Source organism: Nerophis ophidion, linkage group LG19 (assembly GCF_033978795.1).
Source record: "Nerophis ophidion isolate RoL-2023_Sa linkage group LG19, RoL_Noph_v1.0, whole genome shotgun sequence".
Classification (NCBI taxonomy): Eukaryota; Metazoa; Chordata; class Actinopteri; order Syngnathiformes; family Syngnathidae; genus Nerophis; species Nerophis ophidion.
In genome coordinates this window covers 34,817,942-34,837,039 of record NC_084629.1, presented here as the reverse complement: position 1 = coordinate 34,837,039, position 19,098 = coordinate 34,817,942, and the positions used below count along the sequence as shown (strand labels likewise).

The 19,098-nt window shown below is 39.3% G+C and overlaps 1 protein-coding gene across 1 annotated transcript in view; it reads left to right on the top strand.

Moving 5' to 3' along the window:
• The first annotated feature begins 13,514 nt into the window (after positions 1 to 13,514).
• Positions 13,515 to 19,098, top strand: part of cps1 (carbamoyl-phosphate synthase 1, mitochondrial) — a 170,002-nt gene continuing 164,418 nt past the window's right edge. Inside the window, exon 1 of the mRNA XM_061879865.1 lies at positions 13,515 to 13,777. Within this exon, the coding sequence (XP_061735849.1) occupies positions 13,661 to 13,777 (117 nt within the window). The 5' untranslated portion in view covers positions 13,515 to 13,660. The remainder of the gene's footprint in view (positions 13,778 to 19,098) is intronic.

The following is a 19,098-nucleotide window of genomic DNA, read 5'->3' as shown; positions in this document are numbered from 1 at the left end:
ATGAACTTGAAGTGGCATTCCATGGAATTGTCCAAAATGTTTTGGTATCCCGGAGCATTCAAAGTTCCTTTCACTGGAACTGAGGGGCCAAGTTCAACTCCGGAAAAAAAACAACCCCACACCATAATTCCTCCTCCGCCAAATTGAACACTCGGCACAATGCAGTCCAAAATGTAGCGTTCTCCTGGCAACCTCCAAACCCAGACTGGTCCATCAGATTGCCAGATGGAAAAGCGTGATTCATCAGTCTAGAGAAGGCGTTTCCATTGCTCCAGAGTCCAGTGGCGAAGTGCTTTACACCACTGCATCCCACGCTTTGCATTGGACTTGGTGATGTATGGCTTAGATGCAGCTGTTTGGCCATGGAAACCCATTCCATGATGCTCTCTGCGTACTGTACGTGGGCTAATAGGAAGATCACATGAAGTTTAGAGCTTTTGTAGCAACTGTGCAGAAAGTCTTTGCACTATGGGCTTCAGCATTCGCAGACCCCTCTCTGTCAGTTTTTGTGGCCTACCACTTGGTGGCTGAGTTGCTGTTCTTCCCCAAACTCTTCACTTTTCTTATAATAAAGTTGACTTTGGAATATTTAGGAGCGAGGAAATTTCACGACGGGATTTGTTGCACAGGTGGCATCCTATGACAGTTCCACACTGGAAATAACTGAGCGCGGCCCATTCTTTCACAAATGTTTGTAGAGACAGTCTCCATGTCTAAGTGCTTGATTTTATACACCAGTGGCCGGGCCAACTGATTAGGACACCTGATTCTCATCATTTGGATGAGTGGCCAAATACTTTTTGGCAATATAGTGTATATATACTTGTTAAAAAAAGGTTAGATAATGTTAAAGTGTACAATATTTGCAATTACATGTGCAACATTTGGGGAGGAGACCCTGCCCCAAGTGGAGGAGTTCAAGTACCTAGGAGTCTTGTTCACGAGTGGGGGAAGAGTGGATCGTGAGATCGACAGGCGGATCGGTGCAGCGTCTTCAGTAATGCGGACGTTGTACCGATCCGTTGTGGTGAAGAAGGAGCTGAGCCGGAAGGCAAAGCTCTCAATTTACCGGTCGATCTACGTTCCCATCCTCACCTATGGTCATGAGCTTTGGGTCATGACCGAATTGATAAGATCACGGGTACAAGCGGCCGAAATTAGTTTCCTCTGCCGTGTGGCGGGGCTCTCCCTTAGAGATAGGGTGAGAAGCTCTGCCATCCGGGAGGGACTCAAAGTAAAGCGGCCGCTCCTTCACATCGAGAGGAGCCAGATGAGGTGGTTCGGGCATCTGGTCAGGATGCCACCCGAATGCCTCCCTATGGAGGTGTTTAGGGCACGTCCAACCGGTAGGAGGCCACGGGGAAGACCCAGGACAGGTTGGGAAGACTATGTCTCCCGGCTGGCCTGGGAACGCCTCGGGATCCCCCGGGAGGAGCTAGACGAAGTGGCTGGGGAGAGGGAAGTCTGGGCTTCCCTGCTTAGGCTGTTGCCCCCGCGACCCAGCCTCGGATAAGCGGAAGATGATGGATGGATGGATGGATGGATGGATGGATGGATGGATGGATGGATGGATGGATGTGCAACATTTTTCTGTCAAAATGGATAAATCAAACACAATTAGCAAAAAAAAAATTTTTTTTTAATTTCTAGCCTTCGGCAGGCCACATTAAATGTTTTGTGAGCCACGTTACATTATGTGCCAGACCACATAACATGTTTTAGTGGCCCATGGTAAAATGTTGTTGTGTTCCACCACAAAATGTTGTGGCGGACCACTTTAAATAATTTGGTGGGCCTGTATAAAATGACGTGGCAGGGCAGTTTGAAGGATTTTTTTTTTTTCAAATCATATTTTTATATAATGAGGCGGACCATATTAAATTACGTGGCCTTCTGGATCTGCCTCCCGGGAGCCTTTTGGCCATGGCGACCAGCTGCAGGGTCTCTGCCACACCGGAGTCGGTTTGGAGGGACTGGAGGAGATGCGGATGAGGGGACAGGGCTGCGGAGCTGGCACTGAGCGCTGGGACGGAGAGGCTTCGCGGTGTCGCAGCTGGGTGAGCAGGTGTCGGACACCTCAGTCACCTTGGACGTATCATCGCTCATCCATGCGAACTGGACATTGGCCGAGAGTGGAGTCGGCTGTCCTGGTTGCTTTGTTGGGTCTGCTCCTGTCTCTGGCCATCCTCCCTCCACCCCAGCGGACGATGGCCTGGAACACGGCAGAGGCCACCACAGTGAATATGTTTCTTTTACTTTTTTTTCATAGCCGTACGTAGAAGTGTCTGGTTGTATCTGCCGCTTTAATGTCTTTAATGTCCTCTGTGTTCTTTGATGTTTGATGTTTCCCTCTTACACACATGTAAGAGGGATGTGTTCTATGGCTATGAGTTGTTTTTTTCCCTTGGCCTCAGTCTGCACCCCCTCTCCAGGGCCCAGGCTAAGACCGATTTTTTATTTTATTTTAATCCTCTAATTTTTTCTCCCCCCACCCCCCCCTTGTTTACCTGTATCTCACCTTTTTGTAAGGGGCGCTGGAAGCCGGCAGACCCGTCAGCGATCCTGTTCTGTCTCCCTGTAATGTTTGTCTGATCTTGAATGGGATTGTGCTGAAAATTTTAATTTTCCTGAAGGAACTCTCCTGACGGAATAAATAAAATAAATACATTTAGGGGCGGCATGGCGTAGTGGGTAGAGCGGCCGTGTCAGAAACCTGAGGGTTGCGGGTTCGCTTCCCACCTATTGACATCCAAATCGCTGCCGTTGTGTCCTTGGGCAGGACACTTCACCCTTTGCCCCCGGTGCCGCTCACACTGGTGAATGAATGATGAATGAATGATAGGTGGTGGTCGGAGGGGCCGTAGGCGCAAAATGGCAGCCACGCTTCCGTCAGTCTACCCCAGGGCAGCTGTGGCTACAGATGTAGCTTACCACCACCAGGTGTGAATGAATAATCAATCAATCAATCAATGTTTACTTATATAGCCCTAAATCACTAGTGTCTCAAAGGGCTGCACAAACCACTACGACATCCTCGGTAGGCCCACATAAGGGCAAGGAAAACTCACACCCAGTGGGACGTCGGTGACAATAATGACTATGAGAACCTTGGAGAGGAGGAAAGCAATGGATGTCGAGCGGGTCTAACATGATACTGTGAAAGTTCAATCCATAATGGATCCAACACAGTCGCAAGAGTCCAGTCCAAAGCGGATCCAACACAGCAGCGAGAGTCCCGTTCACAGCGGAGCCAGCAGGAAAACATCCCAAGCGGAGGCGGATCAGCAGCGCAGAGATGTCCCCAGCCGATACACAGGCGAGCAGTACATGCCCACTGGATCGGACCGGACCCCCTCCACAAGGGAGAGTGGGACATAGGAGAAAAAGAAAAGAAACGGCAGATCAACTGGTCTAAAAAGGGAGTCTATTTAAAGGGTTATATATAATAATAATGAATAATGAATATATAGAATATAAGGAATAATGGGTTCCAACTTCTCTGTGAGCGCTTTGAGTATCTAACAATAGAAAAGCGCGATATAAATCTAACCCATCATCATCATCATCATCATCATCATCATCATCATAAAGTACTATCTAATCTAATCTAATCTACATTTAATTTCTGGCACAGGCCACAATAAAATGATGTGAAGGTTCACTTTGAAAAGATGTGATTTGGCAGGCCATTTTGAAATTGACGTGGAGGGTCATTTTGAAATGACATGTCGGCACACAATAGAATCACGTGGCGGGCCACTTTAAAATTATGGAACGGGTCGTTTTGAGTTAAAAGAATGTCCCCGTCAAATAATGCGGCAGACAATATAAAATTATGTGGTGGGCCACCTTTGAATTATGTAGCGTGCCACTTTAAATTAAAACTGGAATTCCAAGATAAAATGACGTGGCAGGCCACAATAATGCAATTAGGCAGGCCAGATTTAAAATGTTGTTTTACACTCTTTTAAATCCAGTATAGTAATGCTGCCTGAGCCTGAGCCAATCAGTGGCCACTATACTGCACAGTGCACTCTGATTGGTTTCCTCTCTTTGCCAATGCTACTGTAGTATTAATATTTTTTTGTTTATTTACCATTTTTAGGCTTGAAAATTGCACATTTGGCCCCCAAAAATTGCAGTGTGGAACATGGTTGTTAGAAAATAAAAAAAATATCCATAAAAGAATCTGCAACATGATGAACGACCCCACTATAATTTTACAGTTGCACTTATATTTAAATAAAAACAATGTACATATTGGACAAAGTACATATAATCCATTTTTTGTCACAACTGCTGTGTGATGTTTTGCCTAAAAAGATTACTTATATTCAAAGTTACTAAATAAAAACGACAGCTGTTTATGGTGCTTAACAAATATTACCACTAGATGCCAGTAAAGTACAACTATTAAACAAAAACTAACCTGAGGTTAAAAGTACTTCAGGGTTTTTAAAGATGACTTTAACTTTTAACATGAATGTTCAGACTACACAGGATATTATTAATCATAGATTTACAACACATAATACACACACTGTATGTTTAAATGTGAGTCATAAATATAAACATATAATACACACATAGTATGCATGCATATTAATATAGATATAAACATAATATACACACTTATTATATGCTTCAATATTAATCAAAAATATAAACATATTACACACACATAGTGTGCATGCATAACAATCATAAATATAAACACATTATTCACACATAGCATGCTTCAATATACAAACATTATATACACACATAATGTATGCTTCAATATCAATCAATTAAAATATATTATGCACACAATTTGCATGTGTATTAATCAAAAATATAAACATATTATACACATATAGTATGCATGTATATTAATCAAAAATATAAACATGTTATACACACATAGTATGTTTAAATATTATTCGGATAAAAACATTGTATACACATAGCATGTTTCAATATTATTCAAATATAAACATATTATGCTCACATTATTATGCTCGCTCGTCGGGACCCAGGATGGACCGCTCGCCTGTATCGGTTGGGGACATCTCTACGCTGCTGATCCGCTTGAGATGGTTTCCTGTGGACGGGACTCTCGCTGCTGTCTTGGATTCGCTTGAACTGAACTCTCGCGGCTGTGTTGGAGCCACTATGGATTGAACTTTCACAGTATCATGTTAGACCCGCTCGACATCCATTGCTTTCGGTCCCCTAGAGGGGGGGTGTTGCCCACATCTGAGGTCCTCTCCAAGGTTTCTCATAGTCAGCATTGTCACTGGCGTCCCACTGGATGTGAATTCTCCCTGCCCACTGGGTGTGAGTTTTCCTTGCCCTTTTGTGGGTTCTTCCGAGGATGTTGTAGTCGTAATGATTTGTGCAGTCCTTTGAGACATTTGTGATTTGGGGCTATATAAATAAACATTGATTGATCATATGCTTCAATAATAATCAGAAATATAAACATAATATACAAACCCCAAAACCAGTGAAGTTGGCACGTTGTGTAAATGGTAGAACAGAACACAATACAATGATTTGCAAATAATTTTCAACTTATATTCAATTTTATAGACTGCAAAGACAACACATTTAATGTTCCAACCGGAAAACTTTATTTCTTGCAAATAAATTTGCAGAATTCGATGCCTGCGACATGTTTCAAACAAGCTGGCACTATTGGCAAAAAAGACTGAGAAAGTAGAGGGAGGCTCATCAAACACTTATTTGGAACATCCCACAGGTGAACAGGCTAATTGGGAACAGGTGAGTGCCATGATTGGGTATAAAAGCAGCTTCCCAAAAAATGCTCAGTCAATCACAAACAAGGATGGGGTCGCCACTTTGTGAACAAATGCGTGAGCAATTTGTTTAAGAACATCATTTCTCAACCAACTATTGCAAGGAATTTACGGATTTCACCATTACGGTCCCGAACATCAAAGGACATCAGAGAACCACTTTCAGAAAACCACTGTCAGTAACTACAGTTGGTCGCTACATCTGTTAAGTGGAAGTTAAAACTCTACTATGCAAAGCCACACCAATTTATCGACAACGCCCAGAAATGCCACCAGCTTCGCTGGGCCCGAGCTCATCTAAGATGGACTGATGCAAAGTGGAAAGTGTTCTGTGGTCTGACGAGTCCACATTTGAAATTGTTATTTGAAACTGTGGACATCTTGTCCTCCGGAACAAAGAAGAAGAGAATCATCCGGATTGTCCATCCATCCATCCATCCATTTTTCTACCGCTTATTCCCTTTTGGGGTCACGGGGGTATCTCGGCTACAGAAGGCGCGTACACCCTGGACAAGTTGTCGTCTCATCGCAGGGCCAACACAGATAGACAGACAACATTCACATTCACACTCACACACTAGGGCCTATTTAGTGTTGCCAATCAACCTATCCCCAGGTGCATGTCTTTGGAGGTGGGAGGAAGCCGGAGTCCCCGGAGGGAACCCACGCATTCACGGGGAAGACATGCAAACTCCACACAGAAAGATCCCGAGCCTCGTATTGTGAGGCAGACGCACTAACGCCTCTGCCACCGTGAAGCCCCTTCCGGATTGTTCTCGTCGCAAAGTGTAAAAGCCACCACCATATGTGATGGTATGGGTGTGTATTAGTGCCCAAGGCATGGGTAACTTACACATCTGTGAAGGCACCATTAATGCTGGAAGGTACATAAAGGTTTTGGAGCAACATATGTTGCCATCCAAGCAACGTTATCATGGACGCCCCTGCTTATTTCAGCAAGACGATGCCAAGCCAGGTGTTACAACAGCGTGGCTTCATAGTAAAAGAGTGCGGGTGCTCGACTGGCCTGCATCGATTTCTGTTTTTATTTTTTACCATTTACACAACATGCCAACTTCACTTGTTTTGGGTTTTGTATGAACATGATAGACACACACACATTATGCATGGATAGAAAAGCAAAGCACTGACTTCCCCCACAGTTTGGTGTGTGCTGATGCTTCCTGTTCCACACACACACACACACACACACACACACACACACACACACACACACACACACACACACACACACACACACACACACACACACACACACACACACACACACACACACACACACACACACACACACACACACACACACACACACACACACACTTTGTGCTGAAGGCAGCAGAGCAGCAGACCTGCAGCCATCAGCAAACACACACATCTCTCTAATCCCAGCGCCATAAAACCTCCACATGGCCACTTTTGTCACACACATCAAAGACTTTGTGCTCCTAAAGACAATAAAAAAAGTGTCTTTTTCTCTCTCTCTTTTTTTTTTCAATCCTTGAACCGCGATCTTGTGATCAATATATCTATTTAACAGAGAGATTATATGTAGGTGAATTTGGGTCTTTAATATGTAGGACACTGAATTTATGGAACTGAATAATTTGGGTTTGAATTTTGGGAATGGACTTTTTTTTTTTTTACATTAAATGACGCTGGTCATTTTATTGAATACAAATCTGTGAGAAAATATTGATTTAAAAAGCTTTGTTTGTGAAATTTAAATTATTGAGAAAGAAATTCAGTGTAAAATCAGCGTTCAGTATAAACATAATTAGCGTATAAAATTCAGTGTAAACAAATTCAGTGTAAAGCAATGTCATGTATAAAAATTCAGTGTATGGAAATCAGTGTATAAAATTCAGTGTAAAAAATTCAATTTACGAAAATTCAGTGTGAAAAAATTCAGTTTAAAAATGTCAGTGTAAAAAATGTAGTGTGTAAAAATTGGTGTAAAAAAAATTCAGTGTAAAAATATTTCGTGAATAAAAAAATTCAGTGTAGAAAATGTAATGTTTAAAAATGTAGTGTAAAAAATCAGTGTCAAAAGGTTTTGTGGATAAACGTTCAGTGTATAACAGTCAATGTATAAAAATTGAGTCTATAAAAATATTGTGTATAAAATTCAGTGTTTCCGCCCGATTGTAGCCGAGATAGGCACCAGCGGCCAACCCCCCCGCGACTCCAAAGGAAATAAGCGGTAGAAATGGATGGATGGAAAATTAAGTGTAAAAAATGTTATGTTTAAAAAAATAAATGCACAAAAATTCAGTGTGAAAAAATTCAGTGTAAAAATGTCAGTGTAAAAAATGTAGTGTATAAAAATGTGTGTAGAAAAAATTCAGTGTTAAAATATTTAGTGAATTAAAAAAAATCAGTGCCAAAAAATGTAGTGTTTAAAAATGCAGTGTAAAAATATCAGTGTAAAAATGTCAGTGTTAAAAATGGAGCGTATAAAATATGTGTAAAAATTTTTGGGTGTAAAAATATATCGTGAATAAAAAAATTCTGTGTAAAAAATACAGTGTTTAAAAATGTAGTGTAATAAAATCAGTGTAAAAAAGTTTGGGGGATAAATGTTCCGTGTATAATAGTCAATGTATGAAAATTTAGTCTATAAAAATTCAGTGTAAAAAACTCTCATGTGTACAAATTCAGTGTATGAAAATAATTATATAAAATTCAGTCTAAAAAATGTATGTACACAATTTCAGTGTGAAAAAATTCAGTGTAAAAATCTCAGTATAAAAATGTAGTGCACAAAAATTCAGTGTAAAAATATTTTGTGAATAAAAAAATTCAATGTAAAAAATACAGTGTTTTAAAATGTAGTGTAAAAAAATCAGTGTAAAAAGGTTAAGTGGATAAAACTTCATTGTATAACAGTCAGTGTGTAATAAAAACAGTCAATAAAATTAAGAGTATAAAATTCAATGTAAAAAACTGTCATGTATAAAAATTCTGTGCATGACAATCAGTGTATAAAATTCAGTGTTAAAAATGTAATGTACAGAAATTCAGTGTGAAAAAAATCAGTGTAAAATAGCCAGTGTAAAAAAATGTAGTGTATAAAAATTTGTGTAACAAAATTCAGTGTAAAAATATTTAGTGAATAAAAAAATTCAGTTTAAAAAATATAGCATTAAAAAATGTAGTGTAAAAAAAATCTGTATAATAAGGTTTAGTGGATAAACGTTCAGTGTATAACAGCCAGTATATAAAAATTCAGTGCATAAAAATTCAGTGTTTAAAATTCAGTGTAAAAAACTGTCATCTATAAAAATTCAGTGTATGAAAATCAGTTTATAAAATTCAGTTGTAAAAAATTTAAAATACAAAAATTCAGTGTGAAAAAATGCAGTGTAAAAAAACGTTGTGTATAAAAATGTGTGTAAAAAAAATTAAGTGTAAAAATATTTTGTGAATAAAAAAATTCAGTGTAAAAAATATAGTGTTTAAAAATGTAGTGCAACAAAAACAGTGTAATAAAGGTTTGGTGGATAAAAGTTTAGTGTTTTACAGTCAATGTGTAAAAATTAAGTGCATAAAATTCAGTTTGAAAAAAAAAAGTGAACAAAACTTGGTTTCGTGTAAAGGTTTAGTGTAAAAAAATTCAGTGTAAAAAAAATTCTGTGTAAAAAAAATCATTAAACGAAATTCAATGTATAAAAATTCAGCGTGAAAAATTAGTGTAAGTATATTTAGTGAAATGTTTTGTCTAAAAAAATAGTGTTTTGAAATTAAGTTAAAAAAAACTGTGTAAAAAGGTTTAGTGGATAAAGATTCAGTGTATAAAAATTTAATGTATAAATATTCAGTCTATAAATAATTCCATGTATAGAATTCAGTTTGAAAAAAAAATGTTTTAAAAAAATTCAGTGTAAAACATTTTCGTGGAAAGATTTAGTGTGAAAAAAGTTAGTGGATACGATTCAGTGTAAACAAATCAGTGTTAACAATTCAGTGTATAACAATTCAATTTGAAACGATTCTGTGTAAAAAAAAATGAATAAAGTTCAATGTGTAAAATTTTTTATGAAAAAAAATTAGCTTAGTGTAATAAAATCAGAGCATACAAGTACGATGTATAAAATTCAGTGTAAAAATAATTCAGTTCCATAAATATTCCTCTATAAAAAATATGTGTCAAAAATAATTTGGTGTATACAAATACAGTGTGTAAAAAATTCAGTGTAAAAATGTTTTTGTACAATAAAAATGTGTGTGAAAAAATTCAGTGTGAAAAAATGTTGTGAAAAAAAATCACTGCATGTATTCAATGTATAAAAATTCAGTCTATAAAAAAAAATCGGTGTAAAAACTATTTGTCCAAAATTCATTGTGGGAAAAAAATTGTGTATAAAAATTTCGGTAATAAATAAATGCGGTGGAACAAAAAAATGAAAGCTGAAAAATTCAGCGTTGACAATTCAGTGTGAAAAAATTCTGTGTAAAATGTTTTTGTACGATAAAGAATTGTGTAAAAGATTCAGTGTGAATAAATTAAGTGATTAAAAATTCAGTGCAAGACAATTCAATGTATAAAAATTCAGTCTATAAACAAATCTGTGGAAAATCTAAGTGGATAAAATTCAGTGTGGAAAAAATATTGTATGAAAATTCACTGAATAAAAATATTCAGTGTAAAAAAAATTAGTGCTGAAAAATTCCTTGTAGACAATTCAGTGTGAAAAAATTCAGTGTAAAAATATTTATGTACAATAAAAAATTGTGTAAAAAAAAATCAGTGTGAATAAATTTACTGATTAAAAATTCAGTGTATAACAATTCAATGTTTAAAAATTCAGTCCATAAACAAATCTGTGGAAAAACTAGGTGGATAAAATTCATCCACCCATCCATTTCTACCGCTTGTTCCTTTTGGGGTCGCGGGGGGTCGCTGGAGCCTATCTCAGGGTACACCCTGGACAAGTCACCATCTCATCGCAGGGATAAAATTCAGTGTGGGAAAAAAATGGTGTATAAAAATTCACTGAATAAAAATATTCCGTGTAAAAAAAAATTATTGCTGAAAAATTCAGTGTGAAAAAATTCATTGTAAAAACGTTTTTGAACAATGACAATTAAAAAAAAAAATTCAGTTTGAATCAATCAATCAATCAATCAATGTTTATTTATATAGCCCCAAATCACAAATGTCTCAAAGGACTGCACAAATCATTACGACTACAACATCCTCGGAAGAACCCACAAAAGGGCAAGGAAAACTCACACCCAGTGGGCAGGGAGAATTCACATCCAGTGGGACGCCAGTGACAATGCTGACTATGAGAAACCTTGGAGAGGACCTCAGATGTGGGCAACCCCCCCCCTCTAGGGGACCGAAAGCAATGGATGTCGAGCGGGTCTAACATGATAAATTTTGTGATTTAAAATTCCTTGTATAACAATTCAATGTATAAAAATTCCGTCCATGAACAAATCTGTGTAAAACCAAATGTATAAAATTCAGTGTGGAAAAAATAATGTATAGAAATTTAGTGAATGAAAATTTTCAGTGTAAAAAAAAAGAGTGCTTAAAAATTCAGTGTAGAAAATTCAGCGTGAAAAAAATTCAGTGTAAAAATATCTTTGTACAATAAAAAATTGTGTAAAAAAATTCAGTGCGAATAAATTTAGTGATTAAAAATTCAGTGTATAACAATTCAATGTTTAAAAATTCAGTCTATAAACAAATCTGTGGAAAAACTAAGTAGACAAAATTCTTCCATCCATCCATTTCCTACCGCTTGTTCCTTTTGGGGTCGTGGAGGAGGAGGGGGGGGGGGGGGTCACTGGAGGCTATCCCAGCTGCGTTCGGGCGGAAGGCGGTGTATACCGTGGACAAGTCGCCACCTTATCGCAGGGATAAAATTCAGTGTGAAAAAAAAATAGTGGATACAAATATTCAGTGTAAAAAAAAAGAGTGCTGAAAAACTCAGTGTAGACAATTCAGTGTGAAAAAATTCAGTGTAGAAAAAGTCTGTGTAAAAAATTAACTGAATGAAAATCAATTTGAAAAAAGTCAGTGTAAAATAAATCTCAGTGTGAAAAAAAATCAGTGTAAAAATAATGTAAAAAAAATAATTCAGTGAGAATAAATTTAGTGATTAAAAATTCAGTGTATAACAATTCAATTGATAAAAATTCAGTTTATAAACAAATCTGTGGAAAAACAAAGTGGATAAAATTCATCCATCCATCCATTTCCCACCGCGTGTTCCTTTGGGGGTCGCTGGAGCCTATCTCAGCTGCATTCAGGCGGAAGGCGGCGTACACCTTGGACAAGTCACCATCTCATCGCAGGGATAAAATCCAGAGTGGAAAAAATAGTGTATAAAAATTCAGTGAATCAAACTATTCAGTGTGAAAAAAAAAGAGTTCTGAAAAATTCAGTGTCGACAATCAAGTGTGAAAAAATTCAGTGTAAAAATGTTTTTGTACAATAAAAAAAATCATGTAAAAAAAATTCACTGTGGAAGAAAATAGTGATTAAAAATTCAGTGTATAACAATTCAATGTATAACAATTCAATCTATGAAAAAAATCTGTGTAAAACTAAGTGTATAAAATTCAGTGTGGAAAAAATTATGTATAAAAATTCAGATAATAAAAATATTCAGTGTAAAAAAAGAAAAACAAAATATCTGTAAAAACTAAGTGTATAAAATTCATTGTGAAAAAATAATATATAAAAATTCAGTGAATAAAAATATTCAGTATAAAAAATGAATATTTTTATTCACTGAATTTTTATACATTATTTTTTGGGGCTTCACGGTGGGAGAGGGGTTAGTGCGTCTGCCTCACAATACGAAGTTCCTGCAGTCCTGGGTTCAAATCCAGGCTCGGGATCTTTCTCTGTGGAGTTTGCATGTTCTCCCCGTGAATCCGTGGGTCCCCTCCGGGTACTCCGGCTTCCTCCCACTTCCAAAGACATGCACCTGGGGATAGGTTGATTGGCGACACTAAATTGGCCCTAGTGTGTGAATGTGAGTGTGAATGTTGTCTGTCTATCTGTGTTGGCCCTGCGATGAGGTGGCGACTTGTCCAGGGTGTACCCCGCCTTCCGCCCGATTGTAGCTGAAATAGGCGCCAGCGCCCCCCGCGACCCCAAGAAGGGAATAAGCGGTAGTAAATGAATGGATGGATGGAGTATAAAAAATGAGTGCTGAAAAATTCAGTGTTGACAATTCAATATAGAAAAAGTCGGTGTAGAAATGTACTGAATGACAATCAATTTGAAAAAAAAAATAGTGTAAAACAAAACTCAGTGTATAAAGAACTTCAGTTTAAAAATAATTTAAACAAATTCAGTGTATAAAAATTCAGTTTTTTGCACACTTAATTCTATAACACTGGATTTTAACAAAATTAACTTTCAAACACAAACATTTTTCTGACATATTTTCATTGAATTAAATTGTGAGCATAATTTCATGTAAAAAAAAAAAATCTGTGTTCAAAACGTTGACACAAAAAGTTCACATTTTCCTAAATCCGGTGACACAAGGTAACTTTGGCATATTAAGATTTTCTTTTTAACATGATTATAAGAATAATATTATTAATGTGGCAAAACATGACTGCTTTACACGGCCCACATCGGTGACCAATCAGCACGCTGAGCGCCTTGACGCGGTGAGCAAAACAACGCCTTCAAAGCAGCTGCCCCGTCACGTGACCTGATTAAACTGACGTCACCGGGGGTGCTGCCTGATTGCACCCACGTGTGAACATTAAAACGGCGCACTTGCGGCTAAAGATAACTTTTCCTGGAGCGGATATTGATTTCTTCTGTCTGTCCACGCGTGACCGGCGTGATTATTTGTGTTAATATGACCAAAATCCTGCTCGTTCACAGCGTGGTCACATTCCTGAGACGCGGACGCGGAGTTGGCAACAAAGTTTGGGACAAGTCGACGCTTCTGAGCGCGAAACTTTTTAGTGTCAAGGTAAGACAATTGAATTCAATTACATATTTTATTAACGTGATTAGTTAGTTTTCAATTAAATGTATTTTGACTATTGGGCTACGTCACTTTCACCGAACTCCGTTGAAAAATCCCTGAAGTTTACAATTTTGTGATTTTTACAGACGCGAGTACTTCGAGGAAATACTTTTCGAGTGTTTTTGTGAACAACTTTATCCACTTTTTCAATTATATTCAGGGCGTAAATACCAACTGACCAATTTAGTGTCTATAATCCAGTAGTCGGGAACCTTTTTTGGCTAAAAGAGCCATGAAAGCCAAATATTTTACTATGTATTTCCGTGAGAGCCATGTATCAATCAATCAATCAATGTTTATTTATATAGCCCCGAATCACAAATGTCTCAAAGGACTGCACAAATCATTACGACTACAACATCCTCGGAAGAACCCACAAAAGGGCAAGGAAAACTCACACCCAGTGGGCAGGGAGAATTCACATCCAGTGGGACGCCAGTGACAATGCTGACTATGAGAAACCTTGGAGAGGACCTCAGATGTGGGCAACCCCCCCCTCTAGGGGACAATATTTTTTTAACACTGTATACAACTGGGGCGATATAGCTTTGTTGGTAGAGTGGCCGTGCCAGCAACTTGAGAGTTGCAGGTTCAATCCCCTCTAGTCACTGCCGTTGTGTCCTTGGGCAAGACACTTTACCCACCTGCTCCCAACGCCACCCACACTGGTTTAAATGTAACGTAGATATTGGGTTTCATTATGTAAAAACGCTTAAGTCACTAGAGAAAAGCGCTATATAAATATAATTCACTTCACAACTAAATGTGTGCTTTTTTAAGTAAAACCAACATACATGTATAATAAGTATTTTCTTCTTTTCAAAAAGTTATTCTGAAGCTAACCAATAATGAATAAAATAGTTCTTACCATTGAACGGGTGCAGTAGAAAACGGATGGATGGATTAGAATGTATGAGAATGTTTTATACTTTGAACGTTATTTTTAACAATGATTACCAGCGGAATTATTCATTACTTATCGCTGCGTTTTTCAACCACTGTGCCGTGGCACTCTAGTGCATGGGTGTCAAACTCTGGCCCGTGAGGTAATATCAAATTAAGATTAGAGCTGGCCCACCGGTATTATACAGCAGCGATGCCTCTGTAACACTGCATTCACCGCTGATACTCGTACTTGCCAACCCTCACGATTTTCCCGGGAGACTCCCAAAGTTCAGTGCTCCTCCTGAAAATCTCCCTGGCAACCATTCTTCCGAATTTCTCCCGATTTCCACGCGGACAACAATATTGGGGGCGTGCCTTGAAGGCACTGCCTTTAGCGTCCTCTACAGCCTGTCGTCTCGTCCGCTTTTCCGCCATACAAACAACGTGCCGGCCCAGTCACATAATATATGCGGCTTTAACACACACAAGTGAATGCAAGGCATACTTGATCAACAGCCATAAGGGTCACACTGAGGGTAGCCGTATAAACAACTTTAACACTTTTACAAATATGCGCCACACTGTGAACCCACACCAAACAAGAATGACATACACATTTCGGGAGAACATTTGCACCGTAGCACAACATAAACTCAACAGAAGAAATACCCAGATCCCTTGCAGCACTAACTCTTCCGGGACACTACAATATACTACTACCAAAGCCCGATCCCCCAATTTTTATTTAAATTTTATTTTATATGCCATTGATATTTTTTAATCATTATTATCATAATTTGAAACTCGATTTTGCATGTGACTATAAAGTTACATAAGCCTTGCTTGTTTAATATTCGATGCAAAACTTGTTTGGGACGCTATTAAAAGGTTAATTTGTTCAACCTTTGCCCGCGGCTTTGTTCAGTTTTGAATTTTGGCCCACTCTGTATTTGAGTTTGACACCCCTGCTCTAGTGTGCCGTGAAATACAGTCTGGTGTACTGTTGGAGATTATGTAATTTCACATAATTGGGTTAAAAATATTTTTTTCAAACCAGTAATTATAATATGCAAATGTGCCTTTTGTTGAGTGTGTGTGCTGTCTAGAGCTCGGCAGAGTACCCGTGTAATACTCTTCCATAGCAGTAGGTGGCAGCAGGTAGCCAATTTCTTTGTAGATGTCGAGAACATTGTATGTCGTGATAACAATATGCGGCAGGTAGGTAAAAAGGGATTCAACACTTCAACCAAAAATAAACAAAAGGCGAGTGCCGCTTAGTAAAGGCATTAAAGCTAAATTAAACTAAAACTGAACTAGCTGCAAAGTAAAAAAAAACAGAATGCTGGACTTAAAGCGTGCGGAGCAGACGGCGTCCACAAAGTACATCCGTACATGGCATGACAATCAGCAATGTCCACACAAAGGAGTGCGTCCGCACACCTTAAATAGTCTTGATTGTAAAAACAAAAGCAGGTGCGATGAATAGCATTCAAGGAAGACATGAAACTGCGACAGGAAAATACCAACAAAAGAGGAAAAGCCACCAAAAAAAGAACCACAAAACACACAGGAAAGCACCAAAAAAACTCAAAATAAGTCACGGCGTGATGTGACAGGTCGTGCCAGTACACCTACAATGAGACAAAGAGCTATTGCGAGAACAACTTTTTATCGTCAATAACGGCCACTGAGTTTAATTTTTTTTAATGTTTTCCGCTGGGGAAGTGCCTCAAAATTTTTTCAATGAAAAAAAAGGTGCCTTGGCTCAAAAAAGGTTGAAAAACAATGACTTATGGTGTTAAACAATGCCAGCTCAGATTTATCTGAGAGCCTGATGAAGTCATCAAAAGAGCCACATCTGGCTCTAGAGCCATAGGTTCCCTACCCCTGCTATAATCCTTTTAAAGGGTCAGCAAGTGTAGTGATACTGCCCAGTCTGGTGTCTATCTGATACCAAGTATATGCAGGGACTTTTTTTTTTTCTACTGGAGGTCCATCCAATTTCAGTGAATGATTTTGTGACTTTTGTGCCTATACTTGTATTTGATGATTAGATTTAGGACATATACATATATTTAAACCAGAGGTGCCGAAACCTATTCCACGAGGGCCACAGACTGATTAAAGGATGAGGGGGCCATTTTGGATTTTTTTCTATACATATATATCTTCTTTCGCTTATCAGAGATTGTGTCGCGGGGGCAGCAGCCTAAGCAAAGAAGCCCAGACCTCCCTCTCCCCAGGCCACATCGTCCAGCTCCTCCCGGGGGATCCCGAGGCGTTCCCAGGCCAGCCGGGAGAGAGAGTCTTCCCGACGCGCCCCGAGTCTTCCCAGTGGCATGCCCGAAACAGCTCCCTAGGGAGGTGTTTGGGTGGCATCCTGACCAGATGCCCGAACCACCTCATCTGGCTCCTCTCCATGTGGAGGAGCAGCGGCTTTACTTTGAGCTCCTCCCGGTTGACAAAGTTTCTCACCCTATCTCTAAGGGAGAGCCCCGCCACCCAGCGGAGGAAACTCATTTCGGCCACTTGTACCCGTGATCCTATGGTCATAACCCAAAGCTCATGACCATAGGTGAGGATGGGAACGTTAATGGATCGGTAAATTGAGAGCTTTGCCTTCTGGCTCAGCCCCTTCTTCACCACAATGGATTGATACAGCGTCTGCATTACTGAAGACGTCGTACCGATCCACTCTTCTCTCACTCGTGAACAAGACTCTGTAATACTTTAACTCCTACACTTGTGGAAAGAGCTGTCACAAAACCGGATTTGGCACTCCACCCTTTTCCGGGGAGAACATGGACTCTGACTTGGAAGTGCTGATTCCAATCCCAGTCCCTTCACACTCTGCCGTGAACCGATCCAGTGAGAGCTGAAGATCTTGGCCGGATGAAGCCATCTGAGGCACATCATCTCCAAAAAGCAAAAACCTAATCCTGCAGCCACCAAACCAGATACCCTCAACGCCCTGACTGCGCCTAGAAATTCGGTCCATAAAAGTTATGAACAGAATCTGTGACAAAGGGCAGCCTTGGCGGAGTCCAACCCTCACTGGAAACGGGTCCGACTTACTGCCGGCAATGCGGACCAAGCTCTGACACTGATCATACAGGGAGCGAAGCGCCACAATCAGACAGTCCGATACCCCGTACTAGTGGTTCTCCAATGGGGGTACGTGAGATTTTCAAAAAATATTCTAAAAATAGAAACTATTCAAAAATCCTTTATAAATATATTTATTGAATAATTATTCAACAAAATATGAATTTGAGTTCATAAACTGTGAAAAAATAATACAACAATGCACTATTCAGTGTGGACAGCTAGATTTTTTTTGTGCACATGTTCCATAAATATTGATGTTGAAGATTTCTTTTTTTGTGGAGAAATGTTTAGAATTAAGTTCATGAATCCAGATGGATCTCTATTACAATCCCCAAAGAGGGCACTTTAAGTTGATGTGTATAAATCTTTATTTATAATTGAATCACTTGTTTATTTTTCAACAAGTTTTTAGTTATATATTTTTTTTCCAAATAGTTCAAGAAAGACCACTACAAATGAACAATATTTTGCACTGTTATACAATTTAATTAATCAGAAACTGATGTCATAGTGCTGTATTTTACTTATCTCTTTTTTTCAACCAAAAATGCATTGCTCTGATTAGGGGGTATTTGAATTAAAAAAAATTTTCACAGGGGGTACATCACTGAAAAAAGGTTGAGAACCACTGCCCCATACTCTGAGCACTCCCCAAAGGACTTCCTGGGGTACACGGTCGAATGCCTTCTCCAAGTCCACAAAGCACATGTCGACTGGTTGGGCAGACTCCCATGCACCCTCAAGGACCCTGCCGAATGTATAGACCTGGTTCACAGTTCCACGACCAGGACGGAAACCACACTGTTCCTCCTGAATCTGAGGTTTGACTATCTGGCGTAGCCTCCTCTCCAGTACACTTAAATAGACCTTACCGGGTGGCTGAGGAGTGTGAGCCCACGATAGTTGGAACACACCCACCGGTACTACTTCTTAAAGAGAGGAACCACCACCCCGGCCTGCCAATCTAGAGCACCCGATGTCCACGCGATGTTGCAGAGTCTTGTCAACCAAGACAACCCCACAGCATCCAGAGCCTTAAGGAACTCGAGGCTGATCTCATCCACCCCCGGGGGCTTGTCACTGAGGAGTTTTGGATTACCTCTGCAACCTCAGCCCTTTAAATAGGTGAGCCCACCACAGATTCCCCAAGCAGTGCTTCCTCATTGGAAGACTTGTTGGTAGGATTGAGGAGGTCTTCGAAGTATTCCCTCCACCGATCCACAACATCTGCAGTCGAGGTCAGCAGAACACCATCCCCATCATACACGGTG